The 24,858-nt window shown below is 40.7% G+C and overlaps 1 protein-coding gene across 9 annotated transcripts in view; it reads left to right on the top strand.

Moving 5' to 3' along the window:
* DMD (dystrophin) overlaps nt 1-24,858 on the top strand; it is a 2,070,581-nt gene that overhangs the window by 1,819,266 nt on the left and 226,457 nt on the right. For all 9 annotated transcript variants that reach the window (XM_034649821.1, XM_034649815.1, XM_034649816.1 and 6 more), the window contains one exon: nt 20,899-20,977. In XM_034649821.1, the coding sequence (XP_034505712.1) occupies nt 20,899-20,977 (79 nt within the window). The remainder of the gene's footprint in view (nt 1-20,898; nt 20,978-24,858) is intronic.

Raw genomic sequence — 24,858 nt, 5'->3', positions numbered from 1 at the left:
AAAACTAACCTTTTTTTGAGATCATGATAAATTAACATGGAGCTATAAGAAAAAGTAGAGAGAGATCCCATGTACGTTTTACCCACTTCCTCCCAGTGGCACATCTTGCAAAGCTGTAGTGCAATGTCAAAACCAGCAAACTGACATCGATACAGTCATTTACAGAACATATCTGTCACAACAAGGATTCCTCCTATCATCCTTTTATGATAACACCCCTTGCCTCCCCCTACCCCCTGCCCCCCCCCGGCAACTAGCAATCTGCTCACCATTTCTATGATTTTGAAGAATGTTATATAAATGGAATCATACGGTATATAATCTTTAGGGATTCACTTTTTCCTTCAGTATAATTCCCTAGAGATTCATCTGAATTTCGGCATGTAGCAATAGTTCCTTCATATTGCTCAGTAGTAGTCTGTAATTTGGATATGCCCTTGTTTAAGCATTCACTCCTTGGAGGACATCCGGGACAGTTCTAGTTTCCAAGTATTAGGAATAAAGATATCAACATTCATGTACAGATTTTTGTGTGAACATAAGTTCTCATTTGTCTGGGATAAGTACCCAAGAATGAAAGTGCTGGATCCTATGAAAGTTGAATGTTTAGTTTTATAAGGTGTCAAATGTTTAGACCCATTCCACCAGCAGTGTATGAGTAATTCAGTTTCTCTGCATCCTCACCAATATCTGGTGGCATTACTATTTTTTTAAATACATTTATTTTTTTGTAAGTCATCTCTACACCCCACATGGGACTCGAACTCACAACCCCAAGATCAAGAGTCACATGTTCCACCCACTGAGTCAGCCAGGTGCCCTGTATTGTCACTATTTTTATTTTAGCCATGCGGATATGTATGTAGGAATATCTCATTGCAGTTTTAATTTGGATTTTGCTAGTGGCCAGCGCGCTGAACAATTTTTCATGGGCTTACTTGCCGTCTGTATATCCTCTTCAGCAAAATGTCTTTCATCTGTTTTCTAATTTGAATGGGTTGACAGTTGCGTTTGCAAGGTTTTTTATATATTAGATCATAGTCCTTTGTTGTGTTGTGCTTTGCAAATATTTTCCACCTTGTCTTTCCACCCCCTTCACAGGGTCTTTCACAGGGCAAAAGTTTTAAATTTTGGTGAGTTGGGATTAGCCATTTTTTGTTGGTTTTTTCCCCCCTTTCATGGATCATACTTTTGGTGTCAAGTCTAAGAACTCTTTGCCTAAACTTAGATCCCAGAGACTTTCTCCTGTTTTATATACTTGATAACATTCCCTCTGACGTGTACGTCTGTGGTGCGTTTTTAATTAACTTTTGTATAAAGCGTGAAGTACAAGTTGAGATGGATTTCTTGAATACGGATTTCCAGTTGCTCCAGCACGATTTGTTGGAAAGGCTGGCTTGATTTTTGAACTAGAGTCAAACTTACCTCTTTCCGTGCTTCCGGGTCCAAGCACCTTCCACGCCTCCTGGACAGCACCATCTGAATGTTCCACAAGCACATCAGACTTAACCTGCCCAAAACGAGCTCATCATTGTCCTCCTCCCACCCCATCCTCAACATTTTCCCCTTCCCAATTTCACTGTTCTTGTTAACACTACCATTCACCCAATTGCCCAAGGCAGAGAAACGCAGTTGCGCAAGTCATTATCCCTGAATCCACTCTTACCTTAAATCTCACATACTTATCTATCACTAAGTCTTGTCAGCTCTGTCCCCGAAGGCACCTCTCAAATCTGCTACCCCCCATACCTCGCCCCAGCCTCAAGCGTCTTGTGCCTCAAATGCTAAATAGCTTCCTGGTTTTTCTGGCTGATTTTGGTCTGGCTTCTTAATCCCTTCTGCGCAATGCAGCCCTAGTAATCCTCCAGAAAGTCAGATCTGATTAGGTAGCTCTCCTTATTTTAAACTCTTTCTATTGTTCCCTGCTGCCCTAACGCACAAGTTCCAGCGAGCCTTTCCACCAGACCCTGGATTAACTCTCCAGCGTCAGCAGCAGCACCTAACACGTGCCTGACTTACCATAAATATTTATTGATTGACTAATAGGGTCTTAAATTTGGGATGAAGTAAGTTTCTCCATGTCAACAACCTAGACTCTGTTTTTAATAGTGCTCCTCTCTGCTTTCTCCCAGTGTCCACATTTATTGGAAGTGAAGCCTGTCCCAAGACTTGGTGTCTTCCAGTTACCCCATCACAGAATTGAGACAAGGACTTGGGTGCAGGAAGTTTATTTAGGGTGTGATTCTCAGAAGCAGGAGAAAGTGAGAAAAGTGAGACAAGAAAGCTAAGCTATCTTCTGGAACACATGAGAAGTGTACAGAATAAAATGCATCTGAATATAGGCAGCTAGAGCCTGAAAGGCAGAGCCAGAGCTTTTATCCACTTGCTCCTGACCCCCATTAGTTGAGGGGTGCTTCCAAAGCACTAACTCCCCTGTGGCTGTGATTGTCCACCCAGGAGCCAGCGCCCACGACATTGGCGGAAACCACTGAGGAAGAAAACAGAAAGACTCAGGGCTCACTCTTGGGTTGGGATGCTAGCCACACATGATGAGGTTGGGTTTGCCTGGAACTCTTCACAGCTGATGACACCGCAATCAGAGGTGGGTGGACAAGTACCAGAGGTGTTTGCTACAAAACCCCAAAGTGGAGCGCGGCATCGGCAATGGCAGCATTTCTTACGCGTGTCAGTAATAGAAGACCTGTTTATTTTTCTCCTCCATACACAGGAAAACAGTAATAAGACAGGAATTCCAAGCAGGACGGGCTTTGGGTCACTGGCGTGGTATGGAGAATCAGGGCAGCAAGTGCTATAGGAGCTTACCAGACAGTTTTTTAAAAATCTTTATTAAATCAACCACCAAATGTGAACCGTTCTGGTACGCCTAGAGCATTTGTATTCATAACTCATGGGGTTACTGGGAAGATCAAATGTGAACTAATCATTATAAAGCACTTTGCGCAGTGCCTGGCACAAAGCAAGCACTCAGTAAGCATTAACGTTTATACAATTATTATTGTTGATTGTCAGAATTCCTCAGCCCCACGTCAGCAAATAGTAGTAAGTGGTCTGTCAGCAGGAACATGGAAACATTTTCATTACATAGAACTTAATGTCACAGGGACAGTCATTAAAACAGGATCTAATTTTAGTCTTCTAGAAGACAAAAAATGCTAGGTTCTCTGGAAATGTTGAGTCCTTCCCTGGGCATGTAGTCTAATTTTCCAAAATTAAGCTGCATCATCTATAAAATGAAAATGAAATTGTACTGATCTTCATAAAAGGACCAGGAAAAATCTTAGGCACTACAGAGACACAATTTAAATGGGGAAAAAATGTTATTTTTCCATCAGATGTAATTAGAAATAAAGAAGCAAGGTCGATCACAAAGTTCTGAGCTATACGGGAAGAAAGGAACAAAATTTTTCCCCAGTTATTTTATGGCCAAGTTGAACTCATACTTATCCAATGAGCCCCAAAATGGAATACCGTTCTGCACCAACTGTACTGATGACAGTGATTCAGGGAGTAAATGATAAGATTCCGTCCTTCTAAAGTGCTTTTAGAATTGGATTCTACTAAGTTTCATTTTGCTATTGGCCAATCACAAAAGAGGCTACAGTGGGGAAAAGTGAAGACATCATGCTGCAGAGAGGTTGCTGCATAGAAAAGGAGGAGAGGACCCCCTAATTTAGAGAAATGGATGGAGAAAAAGGCATTTATACTGTAACAGAAGGCAACCATTAAATGCAGCAATAAGAGGAGAGTAATGGCTTTGAATGGAAGACAAAGAATCAAGGAGAGATAGGAATAGACTAAAACACACACAAATACAAAAGAATGTCGGAGAGAAAATGCAGTGATTGTTATATAGATTAAATGCAAACCATCACCATGAAGGTGAAAAGCTTCTAAAAGGAGTGAGTGAGTCGCAAACTGTATTTCATCATCTTCACCCAGACAAAGTCGGAGTCCTGAAAAACTTCTAAGCCATTTTGAGATCCTTTCACCTCTGCCAACTGCAGACTTCCTCTTCTACTTAATTTCCTCTTTTCAAGATCTTTGAGGGGGTGGGGAAGCCTAAAGAATAACAGAGTGGCCTTGTGCGCAGTGACATTCTAATCCCCTTTCAGTGCGTTCCACCGTGGTTCAAAGCCACATTCAAGAGTCTTGGAGATACTGTTCTCTCCCTACCTCTGTTCCAGCCATTCTGCATCTGTTCCTGCAGTTGTGTCATCACTGATGCATATAGCCTGAGAAATCGGGGCCCTATGCCAGCTCTCCAAGTAACATGATGAGCATCTAAAGAAACTCAAGAAGTCCATGACTTGGTCCTTCAGCAATTAAAACAATATTCGGAAAGCCTTTTGGTCATAGGCATTTGAAAAAAGAATAGAAGAGTCGTTTCCAGGAATCTCGCAATGTTCAAAATCCGGTTTAGAATTCTCTACTTCTTAAAAGTCCCTGCCGGCCACTGGTGTGCATGACAGAGTTGGAAAGCATACACTGCATAATGTGGGTGGCCTCGTCCCCCCACGTGTGTTGCTGCTGTCCCCTACGCAACCGAAGAGATGACCAAGACACTAAGCTCTCCAGCCAAGCAGCGAAGAATATTTCAGTGCTATGGCTGACTATTGATGGAAACTCGATGGGAGAAAGTGTCAGGCACCTTCTCCTAGACAGAATAAAATGGGATAGCTGCCCAAGCCCTCATTTTAATATGGGGCCCATAATACAAATCTCTTAAAAGAATCTTTTAAAAGAAATGAATAGGGGAGATCTATTAGGATCTGTCAACAACTAACACCTTTTTTATTTGACATGCAATATTGTGTAAGTTTAGGATATGTAACATACTGATTTGATACAGTTCTATAGCAGTGTGATGGCCATAGTAGTGTTAGCTAACACGTCTACTGCATCACGTAAGGATCATTTGTTACAACGCTAGGAACAATTGAAATCTCTTTCTTACCAAGTTGAATGTTTAGAATACAGTGTTGTCATCTGTAATCACTGTACTGTGTATTAGGTCTCCAGCACTCAGGTATCTACTAATTGCAGGTATGTGCCCTTAAACACCATTTTTGCCATTCCCCTATCCCCTTATAGAATACTCTTTAGACTTGAGAAAGAAGGAATTTCTGCCATTTGCAACAACATGAATGGATCTTGAGGAAGTTATGCCAAGTGAGATAAGTGGGGGGGGGAACAAATACTAGATGATATCTCTTCTATCTGTAATCTAAAAAAAAACTTAAAGCTAACACCCCTTCAACTGACCAAATCCCAGGTGCTCAGCAGCTTAGCTAAAACGTCCAAGTACCTCTTCCTAACACAGAAACTCCTTTGAAGATCCAGCTCCCACTAATGATCCCCAGCAGTTCCAGACGCTTTTCAAAAACTTGGAGTGGACAAATGTGGCTTTGAATTTTCAAAGAAATCTATTTAAAAAAAATACTGAAATGGGCAACTTCAGTCTTAAATGCCCATATATTGAAATATGCTCAAGCCTGAGAGATATCAAATCAAATATTATATTCGTGTAAATGTTCTTTTTTCCTAATGATTAGCAACGAGGAACAGGAAATGGGAAGGGGTGGGATGTGCTGGGTAGGAGTACACACACATTTGCGCGAAGTCTTCTGCTAGGAAATAGAGCCTAATATGCATTGACGACCTTGTAGCAGCTGCTATGCTCTATTCAATAACCACTATTTCTCCGTGCTGAGATTAGAGAAAATCTTCAGAGAATTAATGCAGCAGTTGGTAGAATCATTATGCTATAATGGATATAATTCTGCCTCTCCCACCTTCTATGAAGTGTCTTTAGATTTAAGAAGGCGGAACGCTTCGTAATTCTTGAACAACTTGTATACCTGGATCTTAATAGTTATTGTCCTGAGTTCATTTATAACAACTTCTAGGCTCAGTGTTAATTTTCTCAAATGTTTCTGTAGGTTCCCCCTTTATTATAGAGTGTATTAGGTTGGACTCTTGGCTGTGGCAGAAAGCTAACATTAGTCAAGAAAAAAACAGAGGCTGGTGCTAGTGGCAGTGGTTTTCAGGCAGCCACACTGCTGCAGGCCCCTTTGTGATCTCTGAGCATCCTCCACATCCCCAGCAGGATAGAGACAGAGCTACTCTGACCCCAGAGTTGAGAAACTTTGGGGGCCTGACTCTGAGTGGCTCAGATGGAGACAGAGTGCCCATCTAGGCTGAGAGAATGGAATGCTTTGACTGATGGATTGATTGATGTTGCAGGTTGGGTCCTCTGGGGAGCAGATGCCAAGACAGATTTATTGGAGAACAACACCTGTGAAGAAAAAGGGGAAGAAGCAGGATTGGGCAGAGGGAGCCATTAAGTCACTATGCAGATCTTAGGAAGTCCATGCCAGCCCCATGGGGAGCTCCAGAGCCAACACTGCCATTTAAAGGGATTTTGAATTAGGCCGATCTGATAGTCTCTATATGACTTGGGACTGTTAATTTTCCATCCCCACTAGTTAAAGTGATGGGACAGAGTGATGGAATGGACCTGAGGTCTTATTTCAAATATCAAAATCATCACGTGTATATATAAGAATTATAGAGTGAGGGTTAATATAGACCAGTGGTTCTCAACCAGAGGCAATTTTTGGCTCTTATATACATGGCAATGTCTGGAGACGTTGTTCAAAACTGGGGAGGTTGTGCTATTGGCTTGTAGTGCATAAAGGTCAGGGATGCTGCCAGACGCTCCCGAATGCACTGGATAGAACAACAAAGAATTATCTGGTCCAAAATGCTAATAATCTCCAAGTCGAGAAATGCTGCATTTTAGATAAAGCTACCTTACGTGCCAATATGTAGTAAGAGATGCCATGAAAACCCTTTCCCTCTGATGAATTCTTAATGATGACTGTATTGTTCTTATTTGAATCTCTCGATACTTGTTCCTGAGATTCTATCCAACTTGTTTAACTTTTGGACAGAAAGGCTAGATTGAATTAGTGAAAAGTTTAAATCCTGGATTTTTGAAAAAATAGGTTTGTAAGACTGATATTAATTTGGCTTAACTTACATACTATTTATTTTTTAAGAAAGATTTATTTATTTTAGGGGGCACCTGGGTGGCTCAGTCATTAAGCATCTGCCTTCAGCTCAGGGCATGATCCCAGAGTCCTGGGATCGAGCCCTGCATGGGGCTCCCTGCTTAGCGAAGAGCCTGCTTCTTCCTCTCCCACTCCCCCTGCTTGTGTTTCCTCTCTCACTGGCTGTCTCTATCTCTGTCAAATAAATAAATAAAATCTTTTAAAAAAAAGAGAAAAGAAAGATTTATTTATTTTAGAGTGAGACAGAGCACACATGGGCATGGGGTGAGGGGCAGCAGGAGAGGGAGAGAGAGAAACCCAAGCAGACTCCACACTTAGCGTGGAGCCTGATGTAGGGCTCAGTCCCATGACCCTGAGGTCACGACCTGAGCCAAAACCAAGAGCCGGATGCTCAACCGACTGCACCACCCAGGTGCCCCAACTTACGTACCATTTAGTATGAAATGTCCTTAAAGTCTGCATTGGTGACCAGAAGGGAAATCATCAGTGATTAGCATATAAATTGCCTTATGAAAGTATTATTTTAAAATACTACTTTGTTTCTGATCTGTTTAAATATCCCTGAACCGGAGATTTGTTTACTCTGGAAGTTTACTCTGTCTGATGTATTCTCTCTTTTGCCCATATTACAGAGCTGGATGTCAGTGCCAGCTCAGAGGGAATATTGAAAGTTCCAAATTAGAGTGAAATCTGTGGAAATTTATTGCAGTATGTCTTCCTATGCAAGAACATAGTTTTCTTTGTGGGATTTCTACTAAAAAATAACACAACAAAAGCAAAGTTTTAGCACTATACGTTTTGAACCATCCAGTAGATGCTTTAGCCTTCAGGGAATTTAGCTCCAGAACTGCTGCTTGGAAAATAAAAAGACTGGTTAATGCCTGAAGGGATAAAAAGATCAGCTAACAAAAAAAAAAGTTTTTTCCAAGATGTGAAATGTGTGTTCAATCCTAGATCAAGGACTAGATGTTCAAAGTTGTATGAATGAGGTTTAACATTACTTTAGAAAAGTCCGGAAGAAACTTTGTCATCAGTGCAATAAAATCATTTTCAAGGAGGCGCAGTAATGATATCAGCTCTTTACTTGAGTAAAACCCACTATTTTTACCTAAACACAAAATCATTGAATGATTTATATCCAACCGTGTATATTCACATAGCCATGAAAAAATCAATTGTGACACAGTGAAGAAAAGACAAGAAAACAAACCATTATAATCACTGTATTTCGAAAGCTCTTTGCAAACAAATGTGAGATGCTTAAAAGAAGGGAGAAGAGTGATGAATTGTTTGCTTACCAAAATAAAAGAAAAAATCAACAGTATAAGCAAAAGTATTTGTAGGCTCGGGAATCTTTAATCCATTAAGGTGATGTCAGGAAAGGCGTACAAAATGCCTGTTAAACACTCCTCCTCAGCGGATGTGGATTGCTAAGCTACATAGACTCTGGGTTGATGTGGGTATGTCACCCGCGTCATGAAGCCTCCAGGGTTGTTCTAGGCCCTACGGCTTTCTCACTTCTTATTGGTCCGTAACACAGAGACGGGCACATAAAGAGTTTGATTTCTCCATTGGACAGTGTTCTTCACACAAGACACAGGTTCTGGAGAGCAGGAGTGTCTCGTGTTCCGTCTCTGCCACCACACACAACATGAACACACAGCACCGTGTATCTAACAGCACTCTCGAGAATGCTTGTGGAATAATTGGTTCTTGAGCTCACCTCTCATGCTCTCCACTCTAGACTTGTTTAGGCTCTGCTAAGAGAGAGAAATCACCTAGCTGTCCCAACTGGCCTACCTGTGTCTCAATGATAAAAGAGGCAAGATAGACATGGAACTTCCCCCAGCGATGTGTCTGCCAAATTCACCCACTCTGATTCTGCTGTGACCCACACCTTTTAACCCAAATAAGTAACAGCTACCGTTTGCTCGGTGCTTCCTTTGTAACAGATGCTGTGACATGCTTTATAGGTCATCTTTTTTAGTCAGATACAGTATTTCTGTCCCACCCACAGTAGGGATCTTGTTAACATCAGCACGAATGATGTGAGGGGGCTTTGAGAATTCGCTCCCACTCCCCTTGGAATCTTTCCATCATTCCATCTAGTCTTTGTTCAGCCATTCTTGACTGACTGCTCTGGGTTATCCTATCAAGCTCTGGCTCAACAAAACCAGTGGTCCGTTCTGATTCATACACATGTCCTTGTCACGTAGGATGAAAGCCTGTTCCCCTTACATTTACCAGCTATCATACCAGCTCTTGTTTTGCTCCCTGGCCACTTATCCTTTCTACACCTGTTCCATGCTTCAGTTCATCCTAGAACACCGCTCTGACCATGGTATTTCTTTTTTTTTTTTTAAAGATTTTATTTATTTATTTGACAGAGATAGAGACAGCTAGCGAGAGAGGGAACACAAGCAGGGGGAGTGGGAGAGGAAGAAGCAGGCTCATAGCGGAGGAGCCTGATGTGGGGCTCGATCCCATAACGCCGGGATCACGCCCTGAGCCGAAGGCAGACGCTTAACCGCTGTGCCACCCAGGCGCCCCAATGACCATGGTATTTCTTTATTGATAAAAATAATGTAAAATATGAAAATGTTACATAGTTGCCACCAGGATGGGAAGCAAGATGGCTAGTCAGATGTGGGAAAAGGGACACTGGTTTTTAAAGATTTTCATTTGTTTGTTTTCTTGAATTTCGTTGTCATGTGAATGCAGTAAAAGTAATGAAAATTTTAATTATNCATTTCTTTCATTTGTTTGTTTTCTTGAATTTCGTTGTCATGTGAATGCAGTAAAAGTAATGAAAATTTTAATTATTTTGAAAAATATTTTCATGCCTTCCCATAAAAGACAAAGTCTCTGTTCTTAAAGCTGACAGACAAGTACTGCTCTGGTCTGACTTCCAGCTACATTTCCAGCCTTACATTATTCAGCCCTCCCTCTGTTTATATTCTACATCCAGGCCTTTACTAGAGCCAAAAAAAAAAAATTGTTCATTTTACTTTTGCCACATAGATCCTTTCATCTGTTTTTGCCCATCAAACTCTTACCCAACTTTGAAGGCCTTGCTTTAAAGCAACTTCCTTCATTAACACGTTCCACGCAGTCTATCATCAAGTTTATTTTCTGATAGGAGAGGCTTAAATGCACAGTCTACCTATAAAGCTGTTAACACAGCCCTGGGAACATAGTGAAAGCTTTATAAATGTTAGCTGCTGTGACTATTGTCACTGTTGCTGGTATTCAGTACTTCTGTTTCGAGATGAGGAAACTAAGGCCCATAGACACTTAGATGAGATGCAGAAGGTCAGGTAGCTAGTAAGAGATTCTAACTCAGGTCTTCCTGCCCCATAGAACTAGTGGCCTTTCCACTACACTCGTGGCTCCAAAGTAGGCTATACATCAGAGTCCTTGGTGGAGCTTTAAAGAAAGTGTGGATTCTCAAGCCCCAGTGGCAAGTGGACTAGGTCAGAAATTCTAGAGACAAGCTAAGAATCTGTTTTTTAGAAATTTCTCAGGTAGTAGTGATACACGGTCAAAGCAGAGAGTGACTGGGGTACATTAAAGTCTTTCCCAAACCACTTCGTTACGCCTATTTGTAAATATCTAATCCATAAATTCATGAAAAATAGGCTCCTTGTTTTCTTATTTATTTTTTTCTCCTTCCTCTCCTAGCGAAGTGCCTTATAAGCACTCAATAAGTATTTGAGTAATTAATTGCTTAATTATTTAATTAAAATTGCTCTTAAAATGCAAATATTCACAGCTGTGATACTGGAAGCCTGTTATGAGCAATCATTGATCTTCCTAGGAACATTTATTAATCAGCAAAGAACCGGGACTTGGACAGGACAGGACAGGCTGAACATCTGGGAATGGGATTGAGAAGGTCTCTGAGCCAAATGTTAGCCACATCATTGCGCAGCCCAGGGTCCCTCCCTTACCTTGCCCACGCCTCACTGACAACTTCAGGGAAGATGCAAAAAAGTGTATTAATAAAACTCAAGAGATTACAGCCCCTAGTTTCATTTCTTTTACGTTGACACATGTATCTGGTTTGGGAAACTGGGGAAATGGTTTTTTTTTTTTTTAAAGAAAGCGAAAAAATCCTTTATTCTTGTCACACCGCAAACATGGAGTTCACTGTTATACGTTAAGATTATAAAGCAAGATCCCAAAATGCAGTGGCTGATTATTCACAGTAGACATATTAAGTCAAGAAGCTTATTTTTTCTCTCTTTGCTAAGGCACAAAGCCTGGGGCTATATGCATTTTTATTACACTTTACTGTCTTGGTTTCACTTGAGGATTAAAAAGAAAGTCAAGGTACAGTGCACATATCCTGATGGATTTTAGGATTTCTTGCTTTAGTGAAGGGATCATTGCTCCAGGAAGTATACCTACTTCCGTGATGACCTAGAAATTCGATCTTTTGTTTCTCCTATGAAAGATCACACTGTATTTGGGAATGTTTTTCCCTGTAGTTTTCTATACCATGTAAAGCCACATTTAAAAAAAAATAGCTTTTAGATTTGAAGTGAAAATACCTACAATAGTTCCAGGAAATCTTAGGACTGTTCAAGGAGATTATAAACCACCTCGGGGTTGGGGTGAAGGTGTGGTGAAGTGGGGTTTGGTGAGAGAGCGCTCAGCCTGAGGAGTGTAAAGAAGCCCAGGCAGGCAGCGAGACTAGAGACAGAGGGAGTGAGTACGTGTCCAATTTAATTCCAGTTCTGACAAATCCACACCAAGAAACAATAGAAGGGCATTGCACCAGCGTCTGAGCTTTGTTAAAAAACCTCAAGTGTCCTTCCTTAGTTAGCTTGTGCCTTGTTTTCTGATATGCAGAGGACCGAGAAGGAGCCACTGTTGGAGGACTTCGAAGTGCAGTAGATGAGATCTTCCTATTCATTGATTTGTAACCAATGACCTGATACTGGTTTGGCAGCTCTGCCTCCGTGAGCCGAGAGAAAGGCGCTTTTCAGTGGCCCAGAGGAGAGCTGGGAACTGGAAACAGGGGCTCCTGGCAGACAAGGTTCTCGGATATGCGGTCAAACTGATTGTGAAGGGAGTCAAGGTCAGGGAGCTTTGGAAATGCTGCAGGTAGTGTGGGACATAGGGAATGTGGATTTCCTTGGTTAAGGAGAGTTATGTACATGTTTGAGCAAATTCTTCCTGCCGACCATTATTTATCAAGGTGACTAGTAGAACAAACTGAAAATCTACCAGTGTATCATTGCCCAAAATAGAAGAGTTTCATCAGGAAAAAAATGTACAATTACTAGTGGTGTATTTTTTTCATTTGTCTTCCTGATTTCATATTTCAGTATGAATTTGCTAATAGCTATATAGGTTGGCTTTTTTCAGATGATACCAGTCCTGATATAGTCCCCTGATAATTATTTCAGATTGCCACTTCTGGTCCTGGGGGACACTCCTGTGTGCTAATACCAGGAGGGATAATTATGTAATTACCATGTGAGCCTTATGCTGCTTGTGGCCCAAAATGCCCCTGGAAGGAATGCGACAATGGCCTCAGGAAATTTCTGTGAGAATGATATCTTCCAAATACGGAATAAATAAAAGTTCAAGAACAAACAGCAGAGGCTGATATGCAAATGATTTAATGTAATGGTGTTGCAAGGTGCGAGCCACTTGACTTTAGTTCCTGCTGCAAATTATGACATACATTAGGAAAGCTTTTAAAAGGGAACCTATTTTTTAAGATAAAATCTGCATCCAGTTACATCAGCCAAGCAGAGTAATCCAACTTTTATCTCTTTGAGACCCCCCCCAGAAAAAACCATGCAGAAGAAATACTTCCTATGATCTCTTCCCTTCCCATCACATTTTTCCCTCACAGTCTGTAGATGTAACCAAAACGAAAGAGTTTGACAAATGAAGCAGGATATGAGGCTGATTGCTGCTTTTCTAAATTAAAATTAGTGATACCCTGAAGGTACTTGAGTCTCTGAAGTCAACTTAATGTTGATAAAACCTGACTCCGTTATCACAGAATGAGGCAGTTGCATGAGCATGAGAACCAATAAACACACTTCAAAGGTGCACGTGAGAAATCAGTGAGGGGAAAGCTGAAGGTTTAACAGGGATCATTTCTATAGTTTGTTAACATTGGGGAGAGAACTTGGTGTTTGTCCTCCTGTGCTTTCCAGTGGATGGAGGAGTCCATCAGAACGAGAGGACTCATGTTCCTGGAGAAGCCATGGGCTGTGTGGGGGAGGAAATAAAATTTTTCCTCTATCCTTCTACGTTCATAGCAGAGACCTCCTGTAATAAAAGACAGACGAGCAGGAGAAAAGGAAACAGAAGATAAATAACATGTATACAAGGGAGAGACCTAGGAAAACTGAGTAACTCTCTGAAATGGTTCAAGCCACCACCTCTAATACCACTTGTAGCTAAAGACAAAAGAAAGATGTTGGGGGCTGGGGGCGGGCAGATGCAGTTAGTGGGGTGGCCAGGAAAACCACAATAAACAAGGGTAATGCTCTTATGCAGATTTCAATTTTGCTTTTTCCATTGATAAGGGTTTCTAGAGATTTAGTCATTCTTTCTGGGGATGGAGACATCCTTAAGATGCAGATTTCCCTTATAAATGTAAATTTCTTTTACACAATGTAACTTCTGCAGGTTTCAGGGCTTCTCCAGTGTCTGCTGTTTCTTAAAAACTAACGAACTTAAATAATTCTTATGCCATAGGGGCATGTTTGGGGATAGCAAGTTCTGCTGCCCTTCAGCTGGCTCTAGGCTAGGCTCCCACTGACATCACGCCTCACCTGTCTGGCAGAGGCGCACAGCCCTTTCATTTTAGGCTCTGATTGCTGCGGAGTCTGTGCGCTCTTCTGGTATGTTGTACAGAACGCAGCTGGGGAGGGCTGGTGGGAGGTGGAGAGGTGAATGGAGGAGAAAAGCAAGGGAAATCAGAGAATAAAAAAAGGAATCAGAGATTAAGAAGGAAGGAATCAACACAGAACTATGAAAGAGAAGGGGGAAAAAAATCTCTGAGAGAGGAACATAAAGAGAAGTGGATGAACGATGGTCTCAGATGGCACCCGTTAGCATCCATGCTATAAATCACCCCAAATCAACTAATAATTATGATCCTACTCAGAGTGAGCACTGTGTTAGCGCTGGTTGCTTCCCCATGATCTATTCTGAAGTCAATCGCAAGAAACTCTTTAACTCAAAGGTGTCTCAATGTCAAGAAAACACATAAATAAATTGAAGGAAAAGAGAACTCAGCTGATCTTTGCATTCAACAAGCCTGGATGGTTTTGCCACTGTGCTGTACCTATCACAAGCTCTCATTCCAAACCTTGTCTCAGACCATTTTTTTTCAGTCACGACTCAAATCAGAGTTAGAACAATGGATTTTAACTGAAAAGGATTATAATTAGTTAAAAGGATTTTAACTGAAACTGTAATAAATCTCAAGAGAGTTTCCAGCATAATGATTGGGCATTTATTTATGAGTTTTACAAGTAGGGATGTGGAAGTGAGAATGAATTATGAAGACCTCCCCAATACAGGCACATGAATACAGAAAACTGTACAAACTGTAAAGTTTTAGGAAAAAAGTCATGAATAGACCATAGAGAGTCATTTGTGTATGTGTGCGTGGTTCATTCGCTATCATCACAGCACAAAGAGAGGGTTTTTGTTTTGGGGGTTCTTTTACGGGCTCATTAGTATAGGTGTGCAGTCTGGTTCTTGCATGTTCATTGACGTTTAGCAAAGGTCTAGACAAACTGAAAGCCAGAAAATGGAAATGTACGTGCCCAGGTACATCTTTTCCCAAGACTGGGGTAAACACGATCGCAACATGAATTGCCAGTTAGAACGCTTGGACGCTAGGTAGAAACCACGCTGTTGAGTCGTGTCTTCCTACATCAAGACGGACCCCTTGGCTCTCCTTAAACCTCCAGTGAAAATGAAAACATAAAAGTGATTAACAAGTCAAAAGAAAAAGTGGAAGGCCTTGAGAATTGAAAATAAAGTTAAGTAACATTTGCATTTAGATAAACTTACTTGAAATCATTTCTTGGAGCCATAATGTTGTGATCTCTCCTTTTTCTTCTCTTTATGACTTAAAGCAATTTGGAGGAAAAAATGAAATAAGGACATCCTTCAAAACACACAGAGGAATGGACTGAGCTTTGGGAAATAGTCAAAGCTGGGAATAGAATGTGTTATCATAATTTAGTTGAATGACTTGGTGTTCATTCCTTATCCCCACAATTTTGCTCTCTGGTCTACCATAATCATACTGAGTACAGCACCTAACAGATAACAGGAGCTCAAAAAGTCTTTTCATTCATCACATTTATCAAATATTTATTGACCATCTCCTAGGAATTAGGCACTGTGCTAAACTATGAATAAGATAATCAAGGTCTGTGTCTTCATGGGCAAGTAGCTTGCATTCTAGTAAGTATCTTTTGAATGAATGAAGAAACATTTCTTAAAGGCATGAAAGAAGGGAGGTCTGTGCAAGCAGTACACTGCCTACAGAACTCATCTGAAATGAGAAAGCAAAGGAGAATTATATATAGTCCTCAAAGCTCTCAAATATGATTGTTTAAAAATTAGAACAAAACAAACAGGAAGGAGATTTGGGCTCTTGATTTGCCTTGCACATTATTACTTTAAAATTTTTTGAGTCCAGTATTGTAGGCCCAATAAATCTAAATGATTTTCTTTTTTAAACTTTGATCACCAAAACGGAAGGGAAGAAAGGGGGGAGGGCGGTAGGGGAGGTCTTTCCAAAAATTGTGCCGGGAATCACACAATAGGGAATTTTTCATGCAAAATGCAGTTGTTAGGGTAACACTTCTTGAATAAACCGTACATTAATTCTTTCAACTAATAATAAGAGTATCTGCTATATGCCAGGTACTGTGCTAGTCAGTGGGGATATAGTAGGGAAAGAAAGATATGTCCCTGCCTTCATGGAGCATATATAAAATATATTTATTTATTTAAAAATATATATATTTTAATATATTCTTTTTATATTTTATATATTTTATAATTTATAAAATTTATAATATATATTTTATATAATTTTATGTATTTTATATATATTTATATTTTTTAAAATACATATATATTTTTTATTTTCTCTGACATGACTTTACTGAGGAATACTGCAAGCTAGATTATGAGTACTCAAGGAGCAGATGGCAGTTTCTTGCCCATCTGGGATAGCTCTAAAGAATAGACCCTTGTGTATCAATAGACAACGATTCTTCCAGTTTTAAGTTTTCATGATCTATGATCTAATAGTAGAAACAGGATGTATGCTTCCCAAAAGTTGTTATATTTCTTTTTATAAAAGGAAACAGAGATCGGGGCGCCTGGGGGGCTCAGTCGGTAAAGCTGTCAACTCTTGATTTCAGCTCAGGTCTGATCTCGGGGTCGTGGGATCCAGCCCCATGTCAGGCTCCACGCTCAGTGGGGAGTCTGATGATTCTCCCTCTCCCTTTCCCTCTGCCCCTCCCCCCCCAAAATAAATAAATCATTTAAAAAAAAAAAGGAAAGAGAGATATTGCCTGTTAGTTCAGAAGAAATTGGGTTCTTCCTATCTCTTTGAAGAATTCTAGTTATACTCCTTTGGCTCCTCCTACCCTGCTGACCTTCTAATGCTCAATCCCCTACCCCTTTTATTCTCACTGCCTTTGCTTCCTTTAATGACTGAGACAAATTGCTCATCTCCAACTGGCTCTACTCAACACCTCCAGTTAAAATCTCACTGTTAAGTCAAATGCATCACATCCCATATGAATTCATCCAGCCATATGCCATCCCCCCCTTTGGAATTTCCATATTTCCATCAGCAATATCCTTATCCTCCCAGTCTTCCCCACTGCAAACACACGAGTTCTGTTTGCTTCTTCCAAAATGAAGCTCCAACACCAAAAGTAATCCGTTCTTCCTTCTTTCAGAATACCTCCTCATCTGCACCTTCTCTCCCACTCCAGGCCACACAGTCTTAATTGAACTCATGTCACCCCACACCTAGGTGAGAGCAACAGCCTCCCCCTGGTCTCAGCCTCCAGGTCCCTCTTGATTCTGTTTCAGGCCTCACTGACAGACTCAACTGCCTAAACCTGAGCTGCTTTCTCAAATCGTGAGTCCCTGCACAGAAGTCTTCCCGGTGCCCTTGGCCTTGCCAGGGAAATGCTGAGCCTCAGAGTCTGGAATGCCTTGCTTTGGATTTCTGCTTCTGAGACACCTAGCTCACGGGACCTCACCATCCTCTACAACAGCCGAGTTCTGCCCCAGGCCTTTCCTCAGCCTGTCCCTCCTCCTCACCTCCAAACCTTTATTGTCCAAAGACCAGAGACTCTAGCATCTGTTCCTTGTGTGTCTCTTTCGGGTTTAACAAATACTTGTCAAATGAACAGAGAATTAACCGAGTAAAGAAGGAATAGTGCCAGCGTGCAAGGTGCTAGTGTATCACGTGTGGCTTTTGCTCCCTCATCTGTATATAGTACTTGATATTAGCTCAAAACACGGCCAGTTGGAAAGGTCCGATGCATGGAGCTTACTGTTGCAAAAGTTTATCAAATTTCATTTCCTTGCCTAATTGCTTACAGAATAAAGTGCCTTTGTTCTTTGGTAGCTACGCTGTGCCTTCAAAGTTTTCCTCTTTCTGAGTACAATGTCTTTGTTTATTCACTTATGCATTCAATGCATGCAATACCTTTCTCTGAAGATAATCTGTGAAAAGAAATATTTTATGCTTAATTCTTTCATTATTTTAAGACCATTTCCTCAATTTTTCATTTCATTTTGTGCCACATTTTTAATTTCAGTCTCTCTCATGCATTTTCTTAGCTTTGAGTTAGAGGGATGGGAATTCACTCCTGTCTCCTTTTCATTTCCTGACAATATTGGGTCTACACTGGAAACTCCCTCTGGAGGTCTCCTTATATAAGAAGAAAGCACGCTTCAGAGATGAGTGGTCTCTGATGGACTCAGATGCTGCCTCCGCCTGGTGGCTCTGAATCTCCCAACATCACTGCCAGGGGACAGGACCCGTGACAGTTACACTCCTTGATCACATGTTTCCCTTGGGATTTTTTTTCTTAGGACATGAAAAGATCTCTGATTACTGTCCACTCCCCAGTGGCCTCCTCATCCCATCTTCCCCACCCCCAAACATTCACAATCATCTCTTGATGAATTTGTTCATGAAATGACCCATTCTGCATTTAGAAACAATTATGTATTCCAGACATTCATTTGCATGTGTTCTCTATAATCTTATGGCATCACCTTCTTTATGACTAGGAACGGACCTTGCAGTAGGTCATAAAATATGCCAATGACTAAACTTTCATAGATACGGACACCAGATTTTTTTCTGTATTCAGTAAATGGAAAGGCCAGCTGCAGATGAAATATGGATAAAATACTTGCCTTTCAACTTTAATCCGTAAATAACAGTTAAGAGCAAGAGCCAGAATGAATTTGAATCCTGGATCTGCCAATTTACTATTTAAAGTTAGTCAAATTTTGTCATTGTTGTTTTTTAACCTCTCATGCTTCAGTTCCTGTATCAGTGAAATGGGCAGATACTATGACTTCTTACCACCAAGTTACTGTGAAACTTAAATAAGTTAATTCATATTGCCACGAACAGAGTATTTAATAAATATTAACCATTTTGGGGGTGCCTGGTGGCACAGTCAGTTGAGCATCTGACTCCTGGTTTTGGTTCAGGTCATGATCCCAGATCGAGCCCTGCGTCAGGCTCCACACTCAGCAGGGAGTCTGCTTGAGATTCTGTTTCTCCCTCTCTCTCTGCCCCTCACCCCACTCACACACCCTCTCTCTCAAATAAACATATCTTAAATATATATATATATATTAGCCATTTTTTGTGTCGCATGTATTGCCTTGCCCATGATAACCTATTCCTCTCCATATGTTAATCATAAAGCAACAAAACAGTAGCTGCTAACATTCATTGAGTAATCACCATGTGAAAGAAAGCAGGACAAACACTTGACATGTCTTAGCTATTTCCCACAAAAATTCTGTGTGGTACGTCACATCGTTGTCCCATTTTACAGATAAGGGAAGTTAATGTTAGAACAACATACCCAGGGGCAAACAGCATGCAGTCAGTGTCAGTACACATTCTGGTTTATTCTCCCACATCGGTCTGTCTATGCCTGTCAATCACACATACGCAATGGTTTGCTCAACTAGTCGTTAGAATTTTGTTACTGCTTACTGTGTTCAAGATTCATGGCATCCTGCCAGGGGTTGTGTAGGGGAAGAGAGGTAAGCAAGGAATGGCCTCGGCTGTCAAGGAGCCCACAGTGGATCACAGGAGATACTCATGTCCATGCAACTAAAACGGATGGTGTGATAGAAGCGCCCCGAGTAGAAACTGTGCTGTGAGGAGCTGAGGAAGCACTCACTTCTAACCCTGGGGGACTGGAGAGGGGGCGTATAAAAATAGAAAAGACTTGAGCTGCAAGAGAAGGGGGCAAAGAGCACCCTAGAGAGGAGGAGCAGCAGGAACAAGTCAGACAAGTTTACACTGGATGGAATATGGTGGGCCGGACAGATTGAGTTTGGCCGGTAGTGCAGGGTCATACGGCTGGGAACAGAGACTTGAAGTGTTCTTCATGCTTTTGTGTGCATAACAGTGAAGCAAATCCTGCACTTTTTGGAACTCCACATGCTTTGCCAAATATTTGGCCCTAGCAAAGATGGGCAAGGCTAGGAGAAGGTGGAAAAAGAAGATTGTTCTGGATCTATGCCAGGCCCTTGACTAATGTTGCAAGGTCAGAGTCTGCTTTAGACGGATTACCTGAGCCAGATTTCTGATCAGTTTAACACCTATTTTATCTCTTGAGAATTATCTACACCATAGGAGCAAACCCACTTGAGTTCTCCTGGCTCTGGGCAGGAGCTGACCAACCCCTTATTTAGCGTGGGCTGTTCAGAACCAAATTAAGATCCAGATTTATGGAGCCTACAGGCCTGGGGCCACCACTAATATCCAGTTGGCAGAATGCCAGATGGCAAAGTATACCATTTCACTCGTAAAATTCTTCCTTTTTCCCCACACAGAGTGGAATTCACTAAGCTATCAGGACGCTGTCAATGTATTACAGAAAAACCTACTAGGAAAAAAAGAGTGGTGATTTTTTATTTCATGCCACCTAAAGATATACTTCCCTGTAATTTTCAAGTCTACTAAACACTGAAATCATCTCCGCTGTAGTTACCCCATATTTAAGCCTTGCCTCTACTTCTTTGATACTTAAGTATTAATCAACTATTGGTTATTTGTTAATTATCAGTGATCCATCAATCATCAATAGGATTCCAAAAAACATGAGCCAAAGACAACAGACTAAGACAAAACACATGCCCTTTCTGAGCTCCTTTAGCCATTGCGTGTACCAGGGAATGACAAGCTCCCTAACCTTTGCATGGAGGATTTAGAGCTTGCATTTTTGATGGTACTCATTGGAGCAGTAGTTCATTTGTGCCTGCCAATGAGTAGAGTGTGAAAAAAAATCTCATTTTAACATAATCAAGAAAGCAAATCTTTTTTGTTTGGCCTCGGTTTGATAAAAATGGGACTCGGAGGCCGTCTCTGGTAAGCGGATATTAAAATCGGGGTTATAAATTGTTGCTTTAGTGTTCCAGCTTTCGAGGCCTGAAAGATCTTACCAAAAAGGGTACATTGTTTTAATTGCTCTTCATTATGTGTGATGAGAGAACATCACTTCTCTCCTTTTCCTCCCAGGTGGCCGTTGAGGACCGCATCAGGCAGCTGCATGAAGCCCACAGGGACTTTGGGCCGGCATCCCAGCACTTCCTTTCCAGTAAGTTGCTGCCACCTTTCATTGCTTAATGTCTTCATTGCGTCTTGGTAGCGAAGAATTAAGAGTTGAATTATGATCATGTCTGCCAAGTGCACTGGAGGCATAAATCATCCCGAAATACAACTTGGGGGGAGAATCTAGAGGGTTGGGAGAGGAGGTCCGATTAGATCATTTTGTCCAGTCTTCAGCTAACACATAATTGTTTCCTGCAATGTATTCTCAGGCGCTAACTTTGGTAATATTCTTGAGTCTTTAGTTCTGCTTAGAGCGGTTCACTTCATAAGCTGATAATTATGATACCATGTAATTATGATGGTATCATTCAATATGTGTTACCGGGAATCTATAATTCTTTATCCCTACATAATTCATTAAATACTTCCTGCCTCCAAGTTGGAAGCTCAGCGTGTTGGGTTTCCTCTCCCTAACTATTCTTACCGCTCTTTTATCCTTGACCACTCTTCATTCTTTTAACTTTAGCTTTACTCTTTTATTAATTATATTTGTGTCATTAATTACATTATTGATATATATTGATAAATATTACATATTTTATAATGAAATACTAAGAGGAACAGGCTTAGGTAACAGAGGGTTTGCTACTGGAACATCCTATTAATATACCAACACATAGTAAATTGTCAAGCACCTGTTGTCCTCTGATTGATGTTATTAATTTCTACCACTTTTCTTTGATTACAAAAGTGTGGAAGTTGAGGGTTTATTCTATTTAAAAAGCCATATTTCCACCACATGGAGTTAACATCTGCTAGCATTCTGGCATGTTTCTTGTCATACATGAGTATGTATGAAAGCCTAACCATCATTTTTGAGGCAATTACTTTGTGCCTGTCAGTGTTACAAATATGAACTAATTTAATCCTCATAGCTCCCTATGAGGTAGATACCATTATTATACCCATTTTAAAGATGGGGAAATTGAGGCACACAGTCACACAGAGATCTACTGACAGCCAGGATTCAAACCAAGTTGGTTCCAGAGTCTGTTCTATAGCCACTACACTGGACTGTCATTTACTTAATTTATGTATTTCATACACAGAAAGTAATTTTGTATGATTTCCTTTCATTCTCCTGCCACCTTCTTTAATTGTCATTTTCTCATCCTTTCCTTTGTTTTCCATTTCCCGTAAGTTAGGAAAAAGATCTTTGTTCACTTTTTTTTTAAGATTTATTTATTTGAGAGAGAGAGTGAGAGTGCAAAGTGGGAAGGGACAGAGGGAGAGGGAGAGAGAATCTCAAGCCGACTCTGCACTGAGCATGGAGCCCAACTCGGGGCTCAATCCCGTGACCGAGATCATGACTTGAGCTGAAACCAAGAGTCAGACACTCAACTGACTGTGCCACCCAGGCGCCCCTTTGCTCACATTTTAAAGTATTTGACTAGATGCTTTGGTGTATCTCCAGTTGGCTCTTGTCTTTTAGAACACAAATTCCTAGAAGGCAGTGGTCCTTACGTTCTTGACTGGGTCTTACTATCTCAATGCAGTCATTATTTGGACAGTATTGCACATGCTTAGGATGGGCCAAAAGAAGGGAGCAGATGAAAGCAGTTACGCAATCAAGTGGAATTGTGGCTTTAGGAGTGCATCTAGGATAATGACGAGGCATGAGGATTATGTCTTCTGTATTTTTCCAAATCCCTGGTCTGCTTGAATTGCCTCAGTGACTGCCACTCTGTTCGACTTCATTGAAGTTAAATGCGATAACATATTTTTAAGTGACTCATAAGCCATAAACAAAAATATCACTCTTATGAATATTAATTACTCCTCAGATGCCAGGTGTATTCATTCATCCTTTATTCTCTCTGCCTGCCCCACCCAAATTCCCATGTCTTCCCCATTAAAACTTCTTTTCAGAAAATGATATGTTATTTAACCCAGGTGACAGGTAAAGTTTAATGTGTACTTCTCCTGGGTTATTTGCATTTTAATAGGGTGAAAAGCCATAAGTCTGAAGAATGACTCTCTGTTGGTTGAACGTCAGCCATAATCTCTGAGTTGTGAGGGAAGAACTTTGAAGGGCCAGGTGGAGCATCTTTACACCTTTTAAACAATATCACACCAGTGCCCACTTCCAGAAAGGTCAGGCTAGTAGACACGCTCATCAAGACAATCGTTTACCTGCTTAAATGGAGCCAGCCCTAGGAGTCACCAATTTCTTACTCATGTGGGATATCGATATTTGCTTAGAAGCTTTGCTTGTGATTATCAACAAATACCATTTTGGTGTAAGGAATATTAGAAATAGGTCACTAAGACTAAAGACTGAATGAAGACCATTTCTTTGTGATGTCCTTTTTTTTTAATTACAGAGGTAATATATGCCCCTCAAGGAAATTTTGGAAAGCAGAGAGTACAAACAGAGAAAAAAATTACCCATAATCCCACCACTCAGAGATAACCAGTATAAAAAATGTGCTTCATAATACTTTCTGTCTTTCTCTCAGGGTGTGTGTGTATGTGTCTGAATTCACATTCCCTTCTTTTAAACCAAACAGGAATAAAAACACATTCCCGTTTTATGACCTTCTTTTTTCCCTTAGAATTGTAATAAAAATATTTTTGCATGTTTAAATATTCCTCTACAAAGTAATTGTTTAAATGGCTGGGTAGTATTCTCTGCTGCACCAGATTTACCAAGATGATTCTGAATTACTCAATATTAACGTCATTTCAAATCTTTTACTATTATATCCAACTTTGGGACTAACATCCTTTGTACACCTTTATAAACATCTCCTATTCTTTCTACAAGATAAATGCCTAAATGCAGAACTGCTCTGTTAAAGGATGTTTACATTGTATGGCTTTTGATATGTACTGCCACATGGACCTCTAGAAATCTGCTCCAGAAGTTGGGTACCCCATCAAAACCACATTTGAGGCAGGGCATCTCTGAAATCACTTACTTGCTATTAAATTGTGTTTTGTGAAAGCAAAACAGCTTTTCCCCTAAAACAAGTAACAATATGTTTGAAAAAAATACCACTGAGTTCATATTAAATTATTTTGAATTGATAGATGTCTAGTCATTTACTTCCAGGTTACTAGGAATACTAATAGGATGATTTCTGAGGCTTAGAAATTACGAAGAGAAGTAAAGATGAGCCACTAACTGCCCCCCCAAACATGCTCACTGTCTCTATCTCTCCTCTCTCCATCTCTGTCTCTCTCTGTCTCTCTCTCTCTCTCTCACACACACACACCTTTGAAAATTACATTACCAACTGTCTTTGTTTTTTTATCAGTAGAGAGAGGCAGCCTTTTACTAAATAAAAGTATTCTCTGTTTCTTCTTGGTGGCCCAATCTCTACTTGTTAAAGAAGTTGTTCCTTTTATCTTAGATCTGAGAGAAATGAGAAGAGAAAAACATTGTAAAATATGACCCTTATCCATTGCTAGACACTAGCTTGCCTTTAATTCTAGCTTTAATATTCTACCACTTTTTTTAAGATTTTATTTTTGCGTAACCTCTAGACCGAGCGTGGGGCTTGAACTCATGACCCTGAGGTCAAGAGTCACACACTCCATAGACTAGGCTAGCCAGGCACCCCAATATTCTACCACTTCTTTTTTAAAGATTTTATATATTTATTTGAGAGAGAGAGAGCATGTGGGGGGTAGGAGGGAGGAGGAGAAGGGAAGGGAGAGGAAGAGGGAAAGAATCCCAAGCAGATTCGGGGCTGAGCACAGAGCCCAAAGCTGGGCTTGTAGCAGGGCTCTATTCCATGTCCCTGAGATCGTGGCCTGAGCCAAAACCAAAACTCAGACACTCAACTGCCTGAGCCACCCAGGCACCCCTCTACCACTTCTAATTGACTTTAGTAACTTCAACCAAGAAAAGGGAGAAATTGG

This window comes from Ailuropoda melanoleuca, chromosome X, assembly GCF_002007445.2.
Source record: "Ailuropoda melanoleuca isolate Jingjing chromosome X, ASM200744v2, whole genome shotgun sequence".
NCBI lineage: Eukaryota > Metazoa > Chordata > Mammalia > Carnivora > Ursidae > Ailuropoda > Ailuropoda melanoleuca.
Note: the sequence above shows the minus strand (reverse complement) of the source record. Positions and strands in the feature narration are given on the sequence as shown.